Genomic DNA, 24,863 nt, shown 5'->3' with positions numbered 1-24,863 from the left:
TTGTTAATCACAACTTTTGACCTAGTTTTCAAATGTTTAAACGCACAAAGCAGGCAGTGGTTTTGGATGTATACACCAAACCGCAGGGGTGTGATGGAAAATTACAACCAGGGATATTTCCAAATTATATTCAGGCAAAGTAGTAAGCAGACTGGATATATTCCCTATGGAGGATAAAATCAGTGGAGAACTCAGCCCAATCCAGTTTCCTACAATGTGGTTTTGCAATATGATGGAAGCTAAAGAGTGAGGCAGGGAGAGGGGAACGAGGGAGGCAGGCATGGGAAAGAATGTGCACATGAATATATGTGAAGTTCTTTGAAAACCTTCCTCATCTCACCAGTCCATAAAGTAGAGATACGACAGCACTCTCGATAATTGTCAAGAGACCCAGTGGTCTTTATACCTGCTGAGGTTCATTCATATAGAAGAGCTCATCATTAATAATGAAGAATGCCCACTAGATGGCACACCACCAAAGCTCAACAAAATATTTCCCCAATTTGTGGCCAGACATAATCAGGAGCAATTAAATCACAAAATCAACAAATCTATTATAGTGTAGAGCAAAAATTATATCATCTTCTGCCCTGGGTTTATCTCTTTATATTGTGTATTAATTTACAACTTCCAAGTTGTTGATATGCAGTTGGGTGTTCTCGCAGCGCACAAAATCAAAAGACGAGAAAACAGCAAATTTAAAATAAAAGCACAAATAGGATTCAGTTGCTGGCGCACGAGAGACGATGGAATTAGGCATTCCCACTGACAACGGATTAATTTCTAACACACAGATCAGTTTACTAAAAATTATAAGCTTCATTTTTTTTAATTAATGGAAAAGATAATTTGCAAATCTTTTGTATCAAAACGCATTTATTCAACCATGAAACAGTTCAATCTACCACAAATAGAGAATATTATGTATGGTTTACACTTGCTATTTTCAGGTGACATTTAACAAAATTGTCCAAATTTGAAAACGAGTGGTCCAGTGGTTAGCCCTGCTGACTAACAGCGGCAGGGACCCGGTTTAGATTCTGACGTTGGGTGTCTGTGTGGAGTTTGCACGTTCTCCCAGTGTCGGCGTGGGTTCCCTCCGGGTGACCCTGTTTCCTCCCACAGTGCAAAGATGTGCAGGTTAGGTGGATTGGCCATGATGAATTGCCCCTTAGTGTCCAAAGATGTGCAGGTTAGGTGGAGTTAAGTGATTAGGTGGGGGAGTGGGCCTAGGTGGAATCTCTTTCAGGCGACCAATGCAGACGCGATCGGCCAAATTGCCTCCTTATACACTGTGGTGTTCTATGATGAAGTTATTCTTTCAAACAACTTTTGCAGATCTGAACTTTTCAGTACTTTTGATCAAGAATTTTGTGCAATAGAAGGTAATTTAGAACTAATAAATAGTACCTGATAATGGTTTGACAGCTGGAGCTGAAGGAGGTGGAGGCTTCTTAGGTCGCTAAAGAATAAAATAAGCAAGTTAATATTGAAGGGCACACATCCATTTCAGAACTCCAATACATACTGTGTCCAAAATCAGTAGCCAATAACTTAGCGGAACTACAGTGTCCTAACACTGATGCTGTACCATCCTGTCTAGGCTAGTGTGAATGTTTAAAAAAAGCTCATCTTCACAGATGGCACAGAAAAGTTCAATGTTCCTTCTGTACAAAATGGTTTTAACTTGGGGAAAAGAGTTAAAATTCTGAAGCATAGGATTCATCTTGTGCATTTCCCAAACGCGATATACAAACAATAACAATGCAGAATGACAGTGCTCAGTATGTAGTTGAGGGTTAACTTATGCTCACATTGCATACAGATCATTTTATGATACAATTCCTCAGGTACAGGAATCAACTCTATTTCATTGAATGTGCCTTCAATGAATAACTGAGCCAATAATATCCAACATTTGTTCGCTGGCTAACTGATCCTAGCCAGAAAAATCATGCTTGGTGTCTTCAACCTTTAGACAACCAGTGTGAAAATGCACATTTATTTTCAGCTCTGGGAGCAACATCCAAATTTATCCTAGATCGATGAGATTAAAATCTCCACTCTCAGCTGACTACCAATTTAAGTTAGATTAGGCTACTTCTAAACTGATCATTTACTCAAAAGGGAGATATGAGTGAATGGTACAAAATGTTGAGCCAATTGTTCCCCCAAAATGGAAAGCTGTCTACAAAAATGTAAATCCAAACACCTCCACATACAAACAAAAATCATCTATATGCTAGCCAGCCCACCACACAAGAAGTTCATATCCATTTTCCCTTACCCCTGTCTGCCCTCATAGCCCATCCTTCTCCCCAAATGACACCCCACACAACATTCAGCCTCCAGTGTTAAAACTTCCCAGGCTTGGAATTCTGACAGCAATAGATTCCTGATTAGTCCAAAAAATGTTGCTGTCTAATCCACCAAACAGGGAACATCCTTTACCAGTCCTCCAGGACCAGGAATTTTACAGTAACGTGGAAACCCAAAATTGAAATCAACTTTATGTTGAACAAAGATTTAGGGAACGTGTAAAGGCTTGAGGCTGAAGAAAAGGAACCCCCCCAGATAAAGGTTTGAACTTCAGGTGATTGAGTTGTACAGCCCTGCTTTGAGAGATGTTATTGTTTTGTTTTCTTCTATTTTCCCCCACACTCTGTTGCTCCTGAGGGTATCAACTCCATAATGACAGGCAGCCCTTCATGTCATTCCCAACAGCAGGAACCCTTGCTGATCATGTTTCAAAAGCAGCTGGTTTCTTTTCCTGCGCCTTTGTCGCCATCAGATCTCGGGATCATACCGAACTATAGAAACATTGGGTGGGATTCTCCCTTCTGGGGACTAAGTCCTTACGTCGGCAGGAAAACCGGTGCCAACCACTCCGGCGTCGACAGCCCCCGAAAGTGAGGTTTTCTCTGAATTTTCGGGGGCTGGGTGGACGCTGGCTGGTTGGCACTGCTCCAGCTGCTGCCGAAGGGCCGGCAGGAGTTCGCGCATGCATGGAACGTCCGGCGTGATCTCGCGCATGCGCGGAATGGATGGCATATTTCCACGCATGCGCAGACCGGCTGGCATATTTCCACGCATGTGCGGGGATTCGCTTCTCCACGCCAGCCCCAGGGCAATATGGCGGAGCCCCACAGGGGCTCTTCGCGGAGGAAAGAAGTCTCCCCATGGAACAAGTCCGCCCGCAGATTGGTATGCTCCGATCGCGGGCCAGGCCACCGTGCCCCCCCCCCCCCCCCCCCCCCGAGAACCACCCCTGCACCCAATGCGTGAGGTGAGTAATTCACACCGGCAGGACTGGCCAAAACTGGATGGCCGCTTGGCCCGGAGAATCGCCGGGGGGGGGGGGATTGGCCGAAATCACGGGCACCGACTGGCGTGGAATGGCGGGAATCCCACCGCTGCCCAAAAAACGGTGCCGGAGAATAGGGCTTCGGGGCGGGATTAGCGCCTGCCCCGGGGATTCCGGAAGGGCTGCCTGTCATTATGGAATCCCGGCCATTATTAGACACACAGAGATATAAAACATGACAGCATAGAGGAAGACATTTGTCGGATTGTGCCTGCAGGCCAAAAAAGAGCTATCCATCTCAATCCCATTTTCCAGTTCTCAGTCCATAGTCCTGAGGGTTATGACACTGTGCATGCATATTGCATTTTCTTTAAAATGCAATGTGCATTTCTTCCTCTAACACTCTTTCAGGCAGTGTTCTAGAAGAATCATCTGGGTCAAAAAAGTGTTCTGCTCACCTCCTTTCTAATTCTTCCATCAATTACTTTAAAGCTCTGATTCATGATTAATGATCTCTCTGACAAGGGGAATAGGCCCTTCCAACACATTCTATCCAGCCCCCTCACTTCAATCTCCACTCAGCCTCATCTGTTCCAAAAGGAATAAACCCTAGCCTATCCAATTTGTCCTCAAAGCCAACATTCTGCATTCCTTGAAAATTTTCTCTGTACCTTCTTTAGTGTGATTACATTCTTCCTGCAATGCGACCAGAACTGCAAGCAGTACTCTAGCTCTTGTTTTATATAGTTGCAGCAATAAACACCCCGCCCATACAATCTGTGTATCGATTAATAATGGAAAGTATAAAATGTACACACTGGCACATATCTTTTTTCACAGCCCATTATGTTTCTCCAACAAGAGTAGTTCCCACAGCTCATGAAAAACAGTTCAGCTGCAATAATCCTTCCAATTAGCTCCTTCTTGCATCCTCCTTTGCCAAACATACAATTTCCCTGGTGCATAGATTCAGATACTATTTCCATTTCCTTCCTATTTATGTCTAGTCCTCACATTCATGGTTCTCCCTGAATTTTGAAAATCATTTTGCTGTACAGAAAGCGGACTTTGAGCGATTCTTCTTCTTTTAGCAACCAACCCTCTAGTCACCAAGTATTCTCGGTCTTAGCCAAATCGTTGCACCTTTGGGGTCACTACCATTAGTGCCTTTGAAATTCCCATGGTCAATGCCCCTAACAACACTAAACTACCTAAGTAATAATATAAATTTAAGTCTATATTTACTCCAAAGTAAGACATTAAAAAGACGTCGTGGAATATTAAAAATAATCCAATATTTAGCTTTTCTTAATGTGTAGGGAAAAATACAATCAAATGAATAAAAATAGAAAACTGGTTGGAGACATTTTCATGGTATTTCTGCCCCTCCTCTGAACCTCCTGCTTCAAGAACTACTAATATTTTTAAGGCTCAATTTCTCGCCAAGAAAATAACACTTTCCAAGTACAGTCTCAGCAGATGGAAGAGAACAGATGGTGCTCTACACTGCAGTAATTAATTCAACATGTTGTGGTCCTTTGGGTATAAATTAAGTTGCACGTTTTCATATAGCTATCTCACTTCCTTAAAAAGCGAAGAACAGTTGCTTATGTTGTACAAGAACAAGTTATAAGGTGACAGAAAGGCACTTACCTCTTTTTCAAAGTCAGGTGGTAGAAGTTTAACAAAGTTATCTGGAAAAACTCCCCGTTTACTATTGATTTCACCTTCCCACCATCCAGCATCTGCACATTCCTACAGAGAAGAAATTAACAACTAGAACTAGATCTAAAGATTCAACTGTCATCCATAATTATAATATAGCATTCCCAAATCTCCCAGAGTGAATGGAGTTTCACCAAAATCAGATACCACCACCCGATAGCCTGAGAGATCAACCATTTAAATTTCCAGTTGCAGTGACCCTCGCTCGCCTGCTACCATTTTTCACAGAGCCAAGAGCAAGAGTTGTAAGTAGCATGTGGGAGTGGCACTGGAAGAAAAATAGCCGGTTAAGGGATTAGTGAGACCTAAGGATCTTACTTTGGGTAAATAGTGAGCAATTCCTTCCAATGGTTGGAGAATGGCAACGGAAACAAAGGATTTTTACTGGGCAAAGGAAGAGGAAAGTTTCCCAACTGAAGGTTATTAGACCATGTTATACATCACCACATAATAGATACTAACAGTTAAGACCATAAGACCATAAGACATAGGAGTAGAAGTAAGGCCATTCGGCCCATCGAGTCCACTCCACCATTCAATCATGGTTGATTTCAACTCCATTTACCCGCTCTCTCCCCATAGCCCTTAATTCCTCGAGAAATCAAGAATTTATCAATTTCTGTCTTAAAGACACTCAATGTCCCGGCCTCCACCACCCTCTGTGGCAATGAATTCCACAGACCTACCACTCTCTGGCTGAAGAAATTTCTCCTCATCTCTGTTCTAAAGTGACTCCCTTTTATTCTAAGGCTGTGCCCCCGCGTCCTAGTCTCCCCTGCTAATGGAAACAACTTCCCTACGTCCATCCTATCCAAGCCATTCATTATATTGTATGTTTCTATTAGATCTCCCCTCAACCTCCTAAACTCCAATGAATATAATCCCCCGATCCTCAGACGTTCATCGTATGTTAGGCCTACCATTCCTGGGATCATCCGTGTGAATCTCCGCTGGACCCGCTCCAGTGCCAGTATGTCCTTCCTGAGGTATGGGGCCCAAAATTGCTCACAGTATTCTAAATGGGGCCTAACTAGTGCTTTATAAAGCCTCAGAAGTACATCCCTGCTTTTATATTCCAAGCCTCTTGAGATAAATGACAACATTACATTTGCTTTCTTAATTACGGACTCAACCTGCAAGTTTACCTTTAGAGAATCCTGGACTAGGACTCCCAAGTCCCTTTGCACTTTAGCATTATGAATTTTGTCACTGTTTAGAAAATAGTCCATGCCTCTATTCTTTTTTCCAAAGTGCAAGTTAACTTCAAACGGCATGGAACATATATTTGGGGATGGGTTATAATAATTGTTCGTGGAGTTTGGGGGGGGGGGGGGGGGGGGGGGGGGGAGAGTGGAGAAAGAGAGATTGAGTTATAGGAGACGATGCAAACACTAGTGGATAAATGGCTTCCTCCTTTGCTGTAATTTCTATAAGTCCATGAAAACATTGCTTTTTAAAGTCTGAGCTCTGAGGACTGGTGCTGAGCTGATTTTGGATGCTTTGCCCTGTGAGAATTGCCCCATAATCTGAGTTTATGGCCCTCTATCTGATCTCTTGGTTTGGTTCAGGTCTGTGCCGCCTGGCCTTGACCCATGAAATTCACCCCAGAACGAAATTCCCAGTCCAGAGGTGCCGCCTTCACATGTAACCAGAATCAAAGCCAGAGTCCAAGGAGATACGGAGATCAGGGGCGGCATTCTCCCCTACCCGGCGTGACGGAGGGTCCCGGAGTAGGGGAGTGGCGCCAACCACTCAGGGGTCACGCCTCCCCAAAGGTGGGGAATTTTCCCCACCTTTGGGGGCCAGCCCCGTGCCGGAGCGGTTGCCACCAGAAGACCGGCGCAAAAAACCGGCGCCCCCGGCAGCGGGGCTGGCCGAAAGGCTTTCGCCGGTCCGTGCATGCGCCGGCAGTGACCTCAGCGGCAGCTGGCCGCTGACTCACTGCCCGCGCATGCGCGATGTGGGGTTCTCTTCCGCTTCTGCCATGGCGGAGGCCGTGGAGGAAAATAGTGCAGCCAGGGCACTGGCCCGGAGTCTGAGCGGGGGGCCCCGATCGCGGGCCAGGCCACCGTGGGGGCACCCCCCGGGGTTCGATTGCCCCCCCGGGGGCCTGCTCGCGCCACTAATCCCGCCGTTCCAGAGGTGGTTCAAACCTCGGCGGCGGGAGAGGCCTCCCAGCGGCGGGACTTCGGCCCATCCGAGATTCCTGCCCCCGCCACTTCCCGGGTGGCGGAGAATCTCTGCCACGGCGGGGGCGGGATTTTAGGCGGCCCCAGGCGATTCTCCGACCCTGCTGGGGGTCGGAGAATTTCGCCCCAGGTCTGTTAAAAGTGACATAGGCTGTGGCCGTGAACTTGTGCAAATAAGTAGCACAGGGGCAACACGGTAGCATAGTGGTTAGCATCAATACTTCACAGCTCCAGGGTCCCAGGTTCGGTTCCCGGCTGGGTCACTGTCTGTGCGGAGTCTGCACGTCCTCCCCGTGTGTGCGTGGTTTTCCTCCGGGTGCTCCGGTTTCCTCCCACAGTCCAAAGATGTGCGGGTTAGGTGGATTGGCCATGCTAAATTGCCCGTAGTGTCCTAAAAAGTAAGATTAAGGGGGAGTTGTTGGTTTACGGGTATAGGGTGGATACGTGAGTTTGAGTGGGGTGATCATTGCTCGGCACAACATCGAGGGCCGAAGGGCCTGTTCTGTGCTGTACTGTTCTAATCTAAAAGTAGGATATCGTAGCATTGCACCTATTACTTACTACCAGTTACATAGAGACCATCAGTGAGTTATTTATTACAGTTGGATATGAAGGGAATAGGAGTGTTGTCACTATTATTAGTGGTAACTCACTGAAATTGCAATGATAACCATTAGTTAATGATGGGATCAAAAGTGTCTTCAGTCTCAGGTCACATCCTGACCTTCGGGTTTCCCTATTCCCCATCCTCTTAGCCTGCAAAAGAATATCCTCCCATGTTTAGAACCTATGCAAAAACATGCTGAACCACATTAGACCCATCATTAAGATAAATACAATAATATTTGCAGAAGTCATGGAATCAAATGTCATGTGATCAGACAGGGCAGGATTCTCCCATTTTGAGACAACATGCCGAGGTGGGCACAGGAATATGGAGTGTTTCCCGCTCTGGAGGCTGACAGGGAAAACATGCCAAATCTTCTGGCCCCATCTTCATTAATTACCCACCCGGGTGATTTACGACGTATTCACGACGGATTATGCATAGTTTGCAGTCAAGACTGGGTGCCACATTGAAATTGCACCCAACATCACTGACATCACTGTTAAAGTATATGGCCCTCCCGAGAACTAAGATGGATCTCCAGTGACATTCTAAGGCTGGAAGATGGACACCCTTCTTCCCCACTGTCACCAGACTCCTAAATGACCCTCTTACCTAATGACTGACCTCATTAACACTACACCCTGTATGCTTCATCCGATGCCAAAGCTTATGTAGTTACATTGTATATCTTGTGTTGCCCTATTATGTATTCTCATGTATTTTCTTGTATTTTCTTGAATTTTGTTTAATTCCCTTTTCTTCCATGTACTGAATGATCTGTTGAGCTGCTTGCAGAAAAATACTTTTCACTGTACCTCGGTACACGTGACAATAAACAAATCCAATCCAATCCAATCCCTCCAGGACACCGAATCAGAAAAGCCACCTCTAGAAGCACCCCTGACCCACTGCTCTGGTGTTCCAGGGTCCAGGGTTGTAGGCTGCCTCCATCATGAGCTCCACCGGCAGATTCAGGGATTGTTCAGGGGAGTACTAGGATCTGCACACCACACTGTTCCAAAAATGAGTCTCATCAGCGTCACGGAGAGGCCGGTGTGGGGTCAGGGCCTTCGTCTGCATCCTGTTAATGGGATGCAAATGAGGTTCACGCCAACCTCAGGTGGGTTTTCTGATTCGCGATGGCGGCCACCAGTGGAAGATCTCATTGTAAATTCACACTGGCGTGAAACTGATTCCTGGGCCTCCAGCCATATCCTCCCCACGCCCGCGATCAAACCCGCCGGCAGAGGTTTGAGAGAATTATATCCCAGTGTCATGTGTTCAAATTTCCAGAAATGCCTCCAACCAAAATTGGCAACTCGACAATAAGATCTATACTTCTGTGGAAATAAATTAAATACATTCAATCAGCCTTCCCCTGCCAGAGACAGTAACAGTCATAATCTCAACTGAACCCAATGCAATAATTATCGAGGGGAAATTAAGGCCATCAATTATTTGCATTTAACTTTTGCGATTAAACAATTTTTTTGAGATTGATATTTTAAGTTATCAGCAGAGTGATAGAAGTGGTTGTCAGCAGTTCTATCAAGCAGCAGTTACTAAGCAATAGCATGCTCAACGGTCCTGAGTTTGGGTTCTGCCAGGGCTACGCAGCTCCTGATCTCACTACAGCCTTGGTCTGAACACTGAACTCCATAGGAAACGGGTGGAAAACCCCATTGGTTGAAGTCATATCTGACAAAACGGAAAATGGCTGTGGAGGTTCGCGGTCAATCATGGAGGCTCAGTGTGGACTCTGCCAGGGTCATTCCGCTCCTGATCTCATTACAGCTTTGGTTCAAGCATGGATAAAAGAGTTGAAAGCCAGAGGTGAGGTGAGAATGACTGCCCTGGACATCAAGGCAGCATTTGACCGAGTATAGCTAAAAGGAGCCCTAGCAAAAAAGGAGTCAAAGGGAATCTGGGGAGAAATTCTCTGCTGGTTGGAGTCATACTTAGCACAAAGGAAGATGGTTGTGGTGATTGGAGGTCAATCATCTCAGCTCCAGGGCATCACTGCAGGAGCTGCTCAGGATGGTGTCCTAGGCACAACCATCTTCAGCTGCTTCATCAATAACTTTCTTTCCATCATAAAGTCAGAAGTGGGGATATTTGCTGTGTCTGCACAATGTTAAGTATCATTCGTGACTCCTCAGATACTGGAGCAGTCCATGTCCAAATGCAGCAAGACCTGGATAATATCTAGGCTTGGGCTGGCAATTGGCAAGTGACATTTGTGCCACACCAGTGACCATCTTCAACAAGGACGGCATGGTGGCACAATGGTTACTGCTGCCTCAGAGTTCCAGGGACCCGGGTTCAATTTTGGTCATGGGTGAATGTGTGGAGTTTGCACATTCTCCCCGTACCTGTGTGGGTTTCATCTGGGTGTTCCGGTTTCTTTCAACAGCCAAAGACGAGCAGGTTAGGTGGATTGGCCATGTTAAAATTGCTCCTTAAGTGTCCAAAGATGTGCAGGTTAGGTGGGGTTATGGGGATAGGGCATGGGGTGGGTGGCCTATGTCAGGTGCTCTTTCAGAGGGTCGGTGTAGACACGATGGGCTGAATGGCCTCCTTCTGCACGGTAGAGATCCAAAGAGAGACTCTAACCATCCATCGCCCCTCTGACATTCACTGGCATTACCGTCACTGAATTCCCCACTATCAACATCCTGGGGGTTAACATGGACCAGAAGCTGAACTGGACTAGCTATATAAATACTGTGGCTACCAGAGAAGGTCAATGGCTAGGAATCCTGTAGCAACACCTCTGACTCCCCAAACTCTATACACCATCCACAAGGCACAAGTCTGAAGTGTAATGGAATACTTTCCACTTTCCTGGGTGAGTGCAGTTCCAACAGCACTCAAGAAGCTCAACACCATCCAGTACAAAAGAGCCCACTCGATTGCTACCCCTTCCACAAACATTCAATCCCTCCACCGCCGATGAACAGTGGCAGCCATATTTGCCATCTACAAGATGCACTTCAGGAAGTCACCAAGATTCCTTAGACAGTACCTTCCAAACCTACAACTACTTACATTTAGAGTGACAAGAGTACCAGAAACTGGGAACACCACCACCTGAAGGATCCCTTCCAAGTCATTCACCATCCTGACTTGGAAATATATCACCATTCCTTCACTGTTGCCGAGTTAAAATCCTGGAACTCCCTCCCTAACAGCACTGTAGAAAGTACAGGGATCAAGTAAAAAAAAAGGAAATCATAGAGATTGCATGAAAAAATATTAGGAAGCAAGATTAAGGAAAACCCAAAGATGTTTTACCAGTATATAAAGAGCAAATGGATAGTTAAGGGAAAAGTGGGACTTATCAGAGCTGAAGAAGGGAACTTGTGTGAAGATGCAGAGGATATGGGAAGAGTTTTTAAAAACGTTTTGTCTCTGTATTCAAAAAGGAAAGTGATGACGTGGATATAGTAATCCAAGAGGAGCAGTGTAAAATATTGGATAAAATAATCATAATGTGAGAGGAAGTGTTCAAGATGTTGGAATTCTTGAAAGTGGATAAGTCGCCAGGGCCAAATGTATTGTTTCCTAGGATGCTGAAGGAGGTCAGTGAGGAAATTGCAAATGTTCTGAGGACTATTTTCTAATCTTTACTAGACACAAGGGAGGTGCCAGAGAACTTGAGGAATGCAAATGTGGTTCAGTTGCTTAAGAAGTATATGAAGAAAAAAATAATAATTGGGTACTCTAAATTTATTTTAAAATTTTTTTAAAAAGGGTACTAAGGAAATGCTAAACAATTACAGGTTGGTTAGTCTTACTTCAGTGCTGGGCAAATTGCTAGAATCAATCCTGAGAGACCGGATAAATGGTCACTTAGAAAAGCATGGACTGGTCAGGGTAAGTCAGCATGGCTTTATTAAGGGATGGTCATGCATTACAAATCTGAATAAATTATTTGAGGAATTCAAGGATGATCAATGAGGGTAGTGCAGTGGATCACAGAAGACCATAGAATTACAGTGCAGAAGGAGGCCATTCAGCCCATCGAGTCTGCACCGGCTCCTGGAAAGAGCACCCCATTTGAGCCCACTCCTAGCCCCGTAACCCAGTAACCCCACCTAACTTTTTTGGGCACCAAGGGCAATTTATCATGGCCAATCCACCTAACCTGCACATTTTTGGACTGTGGGAGGAAACCGGAGCACCCGGAGGAAACACACTCACACACGGGGAGAACGTGCAGACTCCGCACAGACAGTGACCCAAGCCAGGAATCGAACCTGGGACCCTGGAGCTGTGAAGCAACTGTGCTAACCACTGTGCTACCGTGCTGCCCAACGGATGTTGTCTACATGGATTTTAGTAAGGCATTTGACAAGGTTCCACACGACAAACTGGTTAAAAAAGTACAAGTCCATGAAATACAGGGTAATGTGTCGAATTGGATCCAAAGTTGGCATAGCAAAAGGAAACAAAGGGTCGGTGGCTGCCCTTGAGAATGGAAAGCGGTTTCAAATGGTGTTCCACAAGACTCGGTGTTGGGACCCCTGCTGTTTGTTTTATATATTAGCGTTTTGAACTTGGACGTGGGGGATGTGATTGGGAAATTTGCAGAGTGCGCAGAGGATAGCTGCAAGCTCCAAAATGATATAGATGGGTTGGTGGAGATGGCAGGAAAGTGGTAGATGGAGTTCAACTCTGATAAGTGTAAGGTAATACATTTAGGGAAGTCAAACAATAAAAGTGAATACACATTAAACAACAATATACTGGAAGAGGTAGGTGAAGTGAGAGATCTTGGCATGCAAGTGCATAGGTTCCTAAAGGTAGCAGTACAGGTAGATAAGGTTGTAACAAAAGCAAATGGAATGCTATCCTTCATTGGCAGAGGTTTAGATTACAAATGTAGGGATATAATGATGGAGCTGTATAAGACCACTGGTGAGGCCACAACTGGATTGTGTGCCGTTCTGGTCACATTACAGGAAGGATGTAATCTGGGGGAGGCATAATGGCTAGCACTGCTGCCTCACAGTACCAGGGTCTTGGGTTCAAGTCTGGCCTTGGGTCACTGTCTGTGGAGATTGTATGTTCTCCCTGTGTCTGTGTGTTTCTTCCAGGTGCTCCGGTTTCCTCCCACTCTCCAAAGTTGTGCAGGTTAGGTGGACTGGCCATGATAAAATTGCCCCTTAGTATACAGGGATGTGCAGTTTAAGTGAGGTTACATGGATACGATGGGGGAATGGGCCTAGGGTCGGTGCAGACTTGATGGGCTGAATAGCCTCCTTCTGCACTGTCGGGATTCTATGGTGATTGCTCTCGAGAAAGTGTAAAGAAGATTTACTTGAATGTTGCTAGGGCTGGAGAATTGTAGCTATGAGGAGTGATTGCTGTTGTTTCCTTGTAACAGAGAAGGCTGAGAGATGACATAAAATCATAGAATTTACAGTTTAAAAGGAGGTAATTCGGCTCCTGAAAGAGCACCCTCCCTAAGCCCACACCTCCACTCTATCCCTGTAACCCAGCAACCGCACCTAACATTTGGACACCACGGGGCAATTTAGTGTGACCAATTCACCTAACCTGCATATCTTTTGGACAGTGGGAGGAAACTGGAGCACGCGGAGGAAACCCACACAGACAGTCAGTGACCCAAGCCGGGAATTGAATGTGGGTCCCTGGCGCTGTGAAGCAACAGTGCTAACTACTGTGCTACCGTGTCGCCCCATGATTGAGATATACAAAATGGTGAGTGGTAGAGACAGAGTAGACAGGAGAAATTGATTTCCTTTGGCAGGGAGTTCAAAAAACAGGGGTCATAGATTCAAGCTAAGTGGCAGACCTATTACAGGGAACATGACCTGCACCTGAAGTGCTGTAAGTTGCAGGGCTATGGGTCATGTGCAAGAAAATGGGATTCGAAAGGGCACCTGGTTGTCTTTGGGTTGGCATGGGCAAGATGGGCCGAATGACCCCCTTTTATGCTGCACAATTTCTATTGTTCTACTGCAGCAGTTCAAGAAGCCAACTCACGGGCAGCACAGTGACACAGTGGTCAGCACTGCTACCTACGGCACCAAGGACCCGGGTTCGATCCCGGCCACGGGTCACTGTCCGTGTGGAGTTTGCACATTCTCCCCATGTCTGCGTGGGTCTCACCCCCACAACCAAAAAGATTTACAGGGTAGGTAAATTAGCCATTATAAATTGCCCCTTAGTTGGAATTAAAAACTGGGTGCTCTAATTTTTTTTTTTAGAAATTTAAAAAAATAAGCCAGCTCACCACCACTTCTCAAGGACAATTAGGGATGGGAAATAAATGCTGGTCTAGCTAGCAACTCCCACATGCCATAACTCAATTTTTAAGAACTGCTCTGTCTGGCCACCTTCAATCATCTGTGTGTATATACACCCAGGTCCCTCTGCTCCCGCACTCCTTTAAGAGTTTTACCCCTTATTTTACATTGTGTCTCCATGCTCTTCCTACCAAAATGCATCACCTCAAACCTCTCTGCAATGTACCTCATCTGCCACATATCTACCCAGTCCATCAACTTACCTATGTCTTTTTGAAATCCTACACTGTCATCTTTACAATTTACAATAATTCCAAATTTTTGCCATCAGCAAACTTTAAAATTGTCCTCTGCACACCAAGGTCTAGATCATTAATATACATCAGGAAATGCAAATATTTCAATGCCGACCCTTGGGGTATACCACTAGAAACTTTCCTCCAGTCCAAAAAATATCCATCGACTATCACTCAAGTATTTGCTTCCTATTATTCAGCCAATTTTGTAACCACATTGCCTCTGTCCTTAGTGTCCATAAACTATAACTTTTCTCACAGGTCTATTGTGTGGCACTGTATTGAATGCCTTCTAAAAGTCCATTTACACGACATGAAGAGCATTACCCTCATGGACGCTTTTTGTTACCTCCTCAAAAAACACCTTCCAAACCTGCAACCTCTACCACCAAGGGCTAGGGCTGCAATTGCATGGGAACACCCCCACCTGCTGGTTCTCCTCAAAGCCAACAGCATCCTGACTTGGAACTCTATCACCATTCCTTCACCGTCACTGGGTCAAAACCCTTTCCTAACAACACTGACTTCAGCACAATTTGCAAAAACGTAGTCTTTTCTGTACCTAATCTAAATTTCACCTTCAGTTGACTATGATTTCATCTCCTGTGAGTGCCCTTCACACTTAAGAATTTGGTTCTGGAATTGTGTATGGTATCACGTGTCACCAATGACTCAGTCAGTCCCATTCCAGGACTTCAGCACAAAAACCAAGGTTGACACTCCAGTGCAGTACTGAGGGAGTCCTGAACTGTCAGAGATGCTGGGCGGGATTCTCTGGTCGACGCCACCGAAATCGGGGGCAGCACTGCTTTTGCGATGCTCTGCTGCACGCTGCATGGACAGCCTCAGGATGTCACCTGAGGCCCTCCCCTGATGTTCCGCCCTCAATGGATCAGGTTCCCGATGGCGTAGGTCACTCATGCTATTTTATTTCGTGAATCCAGCGTGGCGACTGCGGACTGAGTCCAGCTCCGCCACAGTCGGAGGGGAGCTGTTCCGCGCCCGGGGGAGCATTGACGGGGGCTGGGGCACTGGTGGGGGGTGGTGACTGGGGGACAGTATGTGGCAGGCCAGGTCCGCGGGTGGCTGGCGCCATGTTGCACGACGCTATGGATGTAGGCCACCGCCGTGCCCATGCACACGGGGGTGGGTGGCCATACTGCTCAATAAGACAACAGCATTTACAGCAACAAGGATGGGTATGGGCCAAGGGGGGATGATACGTCATGGTTAGTGGATTCCTGGAAGGGGCACCAGTGGTTCTCATAAACGTGTATGCTTCCATGACGCAGAATTCATGAACAAAACAATAGCAGAAAAAATAGCAGACTTTAACTGCGTACAGGATCCACAGACAAATCAAACCCCAAATCGGGGAAAATATCAAACATGGCTAAGGAACTGGGTGTGTTCATGAAACAGATGGGGGCAGATGGAACAATGGAAGTTCACAAACCCAGGGGAGAAGGTGTTCTCCTTTTTCTTCCAGGTATACTATGATTGACTTCTTTAGGCTGGGGTGGTAAGAACGGAGTACTCCGCGATAGTAATCTCCGACTACGCTCCACACTACGTGGACGTGAGGGTGGAGATGGGCCGGGCACAAAGCCCCCTACGGAGGATGGACATGGCCCTCCGGTCCAATAACACATTCTGCGAATGGATATCACAGGCCATAGACGAGTACGTTACCACCAGCCAGAATGGAGAGGCTGTGATAAGGGGATAAATCATTGTTTACAAGGTGCGCAAAAATAGGAAGGCGTGGACGGCTAGGCAGGAGCTGGTCGACCCTATACTGGAGGTAGAGTGGCTGTACTCCTTGGCCCCGACTGGGGGGTTTATGCTGTGTGCCTGCTAGCCCCCACCAGATGGAGGATCGGTGCAGCTTTGCACCGTTTTTTCTGGCGTAAAACGCCACTGTTCCCACACCGGCGTCAGCACTTACTCTTCATATCGGAGAATCCAGCCTGCTATCTTTCAGATGAGATGTTCAACCTTCTTACTAAACCTGTAAATGTTTAGACTTTACTATTAGACTTATTAAGAATTAGACTTAAACAAATCTAGAGTAGTAAGTGATTTATTAAAGTTGCTATACAGAGATACTGTTTATCCAGAGCTACTCCTAAATTAGCATAAAACCTCTTCACAAGGTATTAAACAAAACTTAGGAGAAGTCAAAGAATGTTAGCAATGCATCACCTTGAAATCTAAGCCTTCTAATTATTAGAATTCTAATTATTCAAGAAATGGCATGGGATTCTTTTGCAACAAAATTCAGCTGAAGATCTACTCATAAACGTTAGGTATAAAATAGGGCCAACCGAAGCAACTTGACTCCCCACCGAAACAGGGCTGGCTCAAACATGCAAGATTGAGCATCCGAGAGCAGTTCCACCTTGTGGCACGGTAGCACAGTGGTTAGCACTGTTGCTTCACAGCTCCAGGTTCCCAGGTTCAATTCCCGAATTGGGTCACTGTCTAAGGGGAGTTTGCACCTTCTCCACGTGTCAGCGTGGGTTTCCTCCAGGTGCTCCAAAGATGTGCAAGTTAGGTGGATTGGCCATGTTAAATTTCCCTTAATGTCCAAAAGGTTGGGTGGGGTTGCTGGGTTACAGGGATCATAGAATCAACAGTGCAGAAGGAGGATGGGATAGAGGTGTGGGCTTAAGTGGGGTGCTCTTTCCAGGGACAGGTGTGGACTCGATTGGCCGAGAGGCCTCTTTCTGCACTGTAAATTCTATGATTCTTCGTTGGCATGAACATTATGGCAGGAACATTGCCATGGGATATCTTACATTCACATGAGGGGGAAGATGAGGTTACAGTATAATGTCGTATCAGAAAGACATCACCTTCACATAGGTTATACAGGACAGAAAAAAGCCTAACCAGTCCATGCTGGATTTATTCTGCACTCGAGCCTCCTCCCATTTTTCCTCATCTAACTATCAGCATAACTCTCTGTTCCCTTCTCCCTCGAACCTATTTGGCCTCCCTTGAATACAATGATAAAATACACTTCAACCATTCCTTCTGACATGGAATTCCACCTGCTCACCACTCTCTGGGTAAACAGGTTTCTTCTCAATTTCCTAGTTGATTTCTTGTTGATGACCTTACATTTATGACCTCAAGTACTCCCTCAGTATTGTAGTGAAATGTCTTTTAGTGCAACTAATTGGAATCTCAGATTTTATTCAACCATTTATTAAGGTGAAATTCTAATCATTTTTAATTTACTACCTATAGTTAAAGATTGCATTCATCGCAAAAGCTGAAAAAGATGTTTGTTAGAACCTCATCTTGTAGGGGAGTGATGAAGTAAAATGATATTCTACCTTGCAATTGCTGAAGTGTGCATGTGCAATTAAATTTGGGGGTTACCGAACCTAGGCAAGTATTTCCTTGGCTCAAAGTTAGACTTGTCAAAATCATTTCTCAGGCATCACCTGCTCGCTGACGCTCAAAGTTTGACTACTCAGCTCCTGATCTCATTGCAGCCTTGTCCAAACATTGACAAAAGAGCTGAACTTGAGAAGTGATGCAAGAGTCCTTGATAACAAGGCAGCATTTGACAGAGTGAGGCATCAAAGAAACCTAGCAAAAGTAAAGTCAAGAGAATTGGGGGGGGGGGGGGGGGGGGAGGGGGGGATCTCCACTGGCTGGAGTCATACCTGGCACAAAGGAGAATGGTTGTGGTGGTCGGTTAAGTGTTGGCTAGTGTAGACTTGAGAGATGTCCAAGTTTGCAGATGACACTAAGATGAGTGGTAAAGCGAAAAGTGCAGAGGATACTGGAAGTCTGCAGAGGGATTTGGATAGGTTAAGTGAATGGGCTCGGGTCTGGCAGATGGAATACAATGTTGACAAATGTGAGGTTATCCATTTTGGTAGGAATAACAGCAAACGGGATTATTATTTAAACGATAAAATATTAAAGCATGCCGCTGTTCAGAGAGACTTGGGTGTGCTAGTGCATGAGTCACAGAAGGTTGGTTTACAAGTGCAACAGGTGATTAAGAAGGCAAATGGAATTTTGTCCTTCATTGCTAGAGGGATGGAGTTTAAGACTAGGGAGGTTATGTTGCAATTGTATAAGGTGTTAGTGCGGCCACACCTGGAGTATTGTGTTCAGTTTTGGTCTCCTTACTTGAGAAAGGACGTACTGGCGCTGGAGGGTGTGCAGAGGAGATTCACTAGGTTAATCCCAGAGCTGAAGGGGTTGGATTATGAGGAGAGGTTGAGCAGACTGGGACTGTACTCGTTGGAATTTAGAAGGATGAGGGGGGATCTTATAGAAACATTTAAAATTATGAAGGGAATAGATAGGATAGATGCGGGCAGGTTGTTTCCACTGGCGGGTGACAGCAGAACTAGGGGGCATAGCCTCAAAATAAGGGGAAGTAGATTTAGGACTGAGTTTAGGAGGAACTTCTTCACCCAAAGGGTTGTGAATCTATGGAATTCCTTGCCCAGTGAAGCAGTTGAGGCTCCTTCATTACATGTTTTTAAGGTAAAGATAGATAGTTTTTTGAAGAATAAAGGGATTAAGGGTTATGGTGTTCGGGCCGGAAAGTGGAGCTGAGTCCACAAAAGATCAGCCATGATCTCATTGAATGGCGGAGCAGGCTCGAGGGGCCAGATGGCCTACTCCTGCTCCTAGTTCTTATGTTCTTATGAACAGACACTTCCAACACTGATGAAGGTTCAACTCAATTTTATTAACTGCTTCTAACTAACTAACACACGATGACTGTGGGTCTAAATGATGCTAATTTAAACTAGAGACCTAAGCCTTGTCCGGACCAGTTGATTCTCTCAGCACGTGGTGTGAGTCTGTGCTGGGCTGGATGAGTTCTTGTTACACTCAGAGGCAGCACCCAGAATGAGCGGGAACCGTGGTGCCCTCTGTCTCTATAGTGTGTGTATTATAACTGGTGATTGGCTGAGGTGTTTGTACATGTTGATTGGTCCCTGTGTGTGTCCACCAGTGTGTGTCTGCACCATGATATACTGGTGTATATTATGACAGCCTCCCTTTTATAAAAAAATGCTGAAATAGGCATGTGATAATAAATAGTGTGGGTGTGTGGAGAATGTACCTAGCTACGTGTGAGGTGCGAAGACATATGTACAAAGCTATATACAGGGAACAAGAGTATTTACAGAGGAAGGTGCCTGGTGCAGATGACTACCATGAACTGGAACAACCAACTAATCTATTTACAAATCACTGGATAACGAATGCAACAATAAAGGATATAGGAAAAAAACATTTCAGAGAGTCCACATGTGTACAGAGTTCATAAGTTCAGTCTCTGAGGTGGGCGACGAACTCTGGTTGACCGCCTCAAGGGTGGGGCAATGGCTGGCGCCTCAGGAGCCGGGAGTGCTGCAGCACTGTCAGGGGCAGGCAGAGTGACCGGAAGCGCCATACAGTCCACGGTGGGATCAGTAGAAGAGCTGGTCAGAGGATCCCGTGACGACCCTGGAACCAGGCGAAGAGCACGCCTGTTGCGGCGCCGAATGGATCCATCCGGTAAGCGGACCAGGAAGGAGCGGGGGGCCACCTGCCTTAGAACGACAGCAGGCACAGACCAGCCACCATCCGGGAGGTGGATGCGAACCTTATCGCGTGGATGGATGTCGGGAAGGTCAGCAGCCCGTGAGTCGTAGGAAGTTTTCTGCTGCAGTTGAGACATCTGCAGGCGGTGGAGCACGGGGACATAATCGAGGTTGGGAGTGAGAATTGATGGCACCGTCGTTCCGAGGGTGCGGTTCATTAGCAGCTGAGCAGGCGACAGGCCGGTTGAGAGTGGGGCGGAGCGATAGGCCAGCAGAGCAAGGTGAAAATCTGAGCTGGCGTCGGCGGCCTTACTGAGGAGCTGCTTAACGATGTGGACCCCCTTTTCCGCCTTCCCATTGGATTGGGGATATAGGGGACTGGACGTAACGTGCTCGAGTTGTAGTGTCGGGCGAAGCCGGCCCATTCCTGGCTCGCGAAATAGGAGCCAGTGTCTGACATGACTGTCAGCGGAATGCCATGTCGGGCAAATGTCTCCTTACAAGCCCTGATCACAGCCGAGGATGTGAGATCGTGCAGCCTGATGACCTCCCGGTAACTGGAGAAGTAGTCGACGATGATGACGTAGTCCCTGCCCAATGCATGGAACAAGTCGATGCCCACTTTGGTCCAAGGCGATGTGACGAGCTCATGGGGCATCAGGGTCTCCCGTGGTTGGGCGGGCTGAAAACGCTGGCAGGTAGAGCAGTTGAGCACCACATTGGCGATGTCATCATTGATGCCCGGCCAGTAGACGGCTTCTCTGGCCCTGCGGCGGCACTTCTCGATGCCTAAATGGCCTTCATGGAGTTGCTCCAACACTAGCTGGCGCATGCTTTGTGTGACGACGATGCGATCCAATTTCAGGAGCACCCCGTTGACAACCGCCAGGTCATCGTGGACATTGTAAAATTGTGGGCATTGGCCCTTGATCCACCCGTCTGACATTAGGCGCATCACCCGTGCAGAAGTGGATCAGCTGCTGTCTCGCGGCGAATTTGCATCAGTCATGCATCCGTAGCTGGCAAATGGGAGGCTGCAAACTGAACGTGAGCGTCTATTTGGCAAATTAAGCCGTCATTATCACACGGAATTGTGATCGACCTTGAGAGGGCATCGGTAACGGCAAGGTCCTTGCCCGGGGTATAGATCAGTTGAAAGTCGGACCTGCGCAGCTTGAGTAGGATACGCTGGAGGCGAGACGTCATATCATTCAAGTCCTTTTTGATAATATTTACAAGGGGGCTGTGGTCGGTTTCAACCGTGAACTGCGGAAGTCCATAGACGTAGTCGTGGAACTTCAAGACTCCAGTGAGAAGGCCGAGACGCTCTTTATCAATTTGCGCATAGCGCTGCTCCGTGGGAGTCATCGCCCGCGACGCATATGCAATGGGGGGCCCATGACGAGGCCTCATCTCGTTGCAGGAGCATGGCACCAATTCCTGACTGACTGGCATCAGTAGAGATTTTGGTCTCTGGTCGGGTCGAAAAAGGCCAAAACCGGGGCTGTGGAAAGCTTGGCCTTCAGCTCCTGCCATTCACGCTCGTGAGCAGGGAGCCATCGGAAATCTGTGGTTTTGCGAATCAGGTCTCTGAGGGCCGTGGTGTGTGAGGCGAGATTCGGGATGAACTTCCAAGGAAATTCACCATACCCAGGAACCGGAGGACGCTTTCTTGTCCTCGGGCGTCTTCATGGACATGATTGCTGCAATCTTGTCCTCGTCCGGACGCACCCCCTGGTGGGAGATGTGATCCCCCAGAAACTTGACACTCGACTGGCCGAAGGAGCATTTGGCCCTATTGAGGCGGAGGCCATGTTCGTGGATGCCCCTGAAAACACGCTGAAGGCGGGCAATGTGTTCCTGCGGGGTGGTTGACCAGATAATAATGTCGTCGACATATACCCGGACGCCGTCGATCCCCTCCATCATCTCCTCCATCATCTGTTCCATGATCCGGTGGAAAAATTCAGACGCAGAGATGATGCCGAATGGCATCTGGTTGTAGCAGAACCTGCCAAAGGGTGTGTTGAACGTACACAGTTTCCTGCTTGACTCATCTAGTTGGATGTGCCAGAAACCCTTCGAGGCATGCAGTTTTGAGAATAGTTTGGCATTGGCCACCTCGGACGTGAGCTCGACACGTTTCGGAATCAGGTAGTGCTCCCGCATGATATTCTGATTCAGATCTTTAGGATCAATACAGATCCGCAGCTCGCCGGATGGCTTCTTGACGCAGACCATGGAGCTTACCCAGTCTGTGGGTTCCGTGACCCTAGAAATGACTCCTTGGTCCTGGAGGTCCTGGAGCTGTTGCTTGAGGCGGTCTTTGAGGGGCGCTGGGACTCTGCGAGGTGCGTGAACGACAGGCGTGGCGTTGGGCTTGAGTAAGATTTTGTACGTGTACGAGAGCGTGCCCATGCCTTCGAAAACATCATGGTATTGCTGGATAATGGAGTCGAGTTGCGCCCTGAAGTCTGTGTCAGAGGATGCAAACACATCGCTTGAAGAGAGAGAGTGTACTCTCTGCACTAAGTGGAGCAGCGTGCATGCCTGCGCACCAAGCAAGGAGGCTTTTGAGGCAGCAACAATCTCGAACGGGAGAATGGCTGTGTGAGCACGATGTGTCACCTCAAGGTGGCAGGAGCCGCTGGCGGGGATGGCATTGCCATTGTAGTTCAGCAATTTACACGCAGATGGCAGGACAGCAGGCTGTACGCAGAGCTTGTGAAAATCAGACGACGCGATGAGATTGGCAGAAGCGCCAGTGTCCAGGCGGAACCTGACAGGGAACTGGTTGACCGTAAGGGTGGCACACCACTCAACATTCTAGCTGACGCTGTGGACGTGGACGAGTTCAGTGCCACGCTTGGGAGACATCCTGTTCGTAGTAACGAAGCCGATTTGGAACGGGACCTGTGGGTCATTGCAGGCACAGTCGGAATCAAGGTCTAGAGTAGGTTCATTGATGGCAGGCTGGATAGCCCTGACGTCTCTGTGGGGCTGGGCAGACCTCCTAAAAACAGCAGGCATGGAAGATCTGCACATTGCAGCGTAGTGGCCTCACTTGCCACACTGCAGGCAACATCGAGACTTCGCAGGACATTGCCGCTTTAAGTGGGCGGAGCCGCAGTTGCCGCACACCGAAGCGTCGGGACGTTCGTCGCGCCACCGCGCATGCGCGGGGCGATCCAGCGTAGCGCGCACCTGAGCGAAGCGGTCCGTGACGTCAGCACGCTCGCTGCGTGTAAGCACGGGACTCCGCGAAAAGCGCACCAAATGGCCGCCATCGGTCAGATCCAGAGCCAGAAAAGATTTAATCATCTGGACCCGTTCTGCCACGTAAGCGGCTTGCCGCGCCGTTTCAGCAACCTGGATGCAGGAGTAGCGCGTGGAGGCATGTTCATGAAGTACACAGGTCTCAATGGCCGTAGAGAGAGTGAGCTGCTTTACTTTTAGTAGCTGCTGGCGCAGGGGCTCAGATTGAACTCCAAAAACAATCTGGTCACGGAGCATGGAGGCAGAGGTGGACCTGTAGTTGCAGGACTGCGCAAGGACGCGGAGGTGGGTAATAAAGGACTGGAAAGGCTCGTCCTTACCCTGAATTCGCTGCTGAAACATGTATCTCTCGAAGCTCTCGTTAACCTCGACCGCGCAGTGGCTGTCGAACTTCAGAATTATGGTCTTGAACTACTATTTGTCCTCCCCCTCATCGAAGGTGAGAGAGTTGTAAATGTGCAGAGCGTGGTCACCAGCTGTGAAGAGGAAGAGAGCAATCTTCCGTGCGTCCGAGGCATCTTCCAGGTCCCTGGCCTCGAGGTACAGCTGGAAGCGCTGTTTGAAAAGTTTCCAGTTCGAGCCCAGATTTCCTGCAATGCGGAGAGGCGGCGGCGGGCGAACGGAGTCCATTCTGTAGAATGGCGCGAGACTAGTGGAAGGCAGGTCACTGAAAGGTAGGTCTCAGAAGTGCGAGCATCCCTCAATTTCTGGTACCATGAAGTGTTGGCTAGTGTAGACTTGAGAGATGAACAGACACTTCCAACACTGATGAAGGTTCAACTCAAATTTATTAACTACTTCTAACTAACTGACACACAATGACTGTGGGTCTAAATGATGCTAACTTAAACTTGAGACCTAGCCTTGTCCGAACCAGTTGATTCTCTCAGCACGTGTTGTGAGTCAGTGCTGGGCTGGATGAGTTCTTGTTACACTCAGGGGCAGCACCCGGAATGAGCAGGAACCGTGGTGCCCTCTGCCTTTATAGTGTGTGTATTCTAACTGGTGATTGGCTGCGGTGTTTGTACATGTTGATTGGTCCCTGTGTGTGTCCATCAGTGTGTGTCTGCACCATGATATACTGGTGTATATTATGACAGTCGGAGGTCAATCTTCTCAGCTCCAGGTCATCACTGCAGGAGCTCCTCAGGGTAGTGTCTTAAGCCCAACCATCTTCAGCTGCTTCATCAGTGACCTTCCTTTCATCATAAGGTCAGAAGTGGGATGTCAGCTGATGATTGCGCACTGATCAGCACAATTCACAACTCCTCAGATACTGAAGCAGTCCATGTCCATTTGCAACAAGACCTGGACAACATTCAGGTTCGGGTTGACGTGTGGCACGAATGTTACTTGCCACTTAAGTAACATGCAATGACCATCTTGAACTGACTGAAGCTAATCATCTCCCCATGACATTCAGTGGCATTGCCATCGCTGAATTCAGCCCCCTTTCTCCAAAATCGACATCCTGGTGGCCACATTGACCAGGACCTGAACTGGGCTAGTGTTATAAATACTGTGACTACAAAAACAGGTCAGAGGCTGAGAATTGTGTGGTAAGTAACTCAGCTCCTGACTCCCCAAAGATTGACCACGATCTACAAGGCACAAGTCA

At 47.3% G+C, this 24,863-nt stretch overlaps 1 protein-coding gene across 4 annotated transcripts in view; it reads right to left on the bottom strand.

Annotated features, from left to right (window-relative positions):
* The window catches only part of sh3kbp1 (SH3-domain kinase binding protein 1), a 413,248-nt gene that overhangs the window by 86,243 nt on the left and 302,142 nt on the right, over window positions 1-24,863 (bottom strand). For all 4 annotated transcript variants that reach the window (XR_005461315.1, XM_038802548.1, XM_038802549.1 and 1 more), the window contains 2 exons: window positions 4,958-5,059; window positions 1,411-1,462 (listed from right to left, as the gene is read on the bottom strand). Coding sequence is in view for 3 of the 4 variants with exons in the window: in XM_038802548.1 (XP_038658476.1) it covers window positions 1,411-1,462; window positions 4,958-5,059 (154 nt within the window). In the remaining variant the exon portion in view is untranslated. The remainder of the gene's footprint in view (window positions 1-1,410; window positions 1,463-4,957; window positions 5,060-24,863) is intronic.

The sequence above is a fragment of the Scyliorhinus canicula genome, chromosome 7 (genome assembly GCF_902713615.1).
Source record: "Scyliorhinus canicula chromosome 7, sScyCan1.1, whole genome shotgun sequence".
NCBI lineage: Eukaryota > Metazoa > Chordata > Chondrichthyes > Carcharhiniformes > Scyliorhinidae > Scyliorhinus > Scyliorhinus canicula.
The sequence above is the reverse complement of the archived record's forward strand: the minus strand, read 5'-3'. Positions and strand labels throughout refer to the sequence as shown.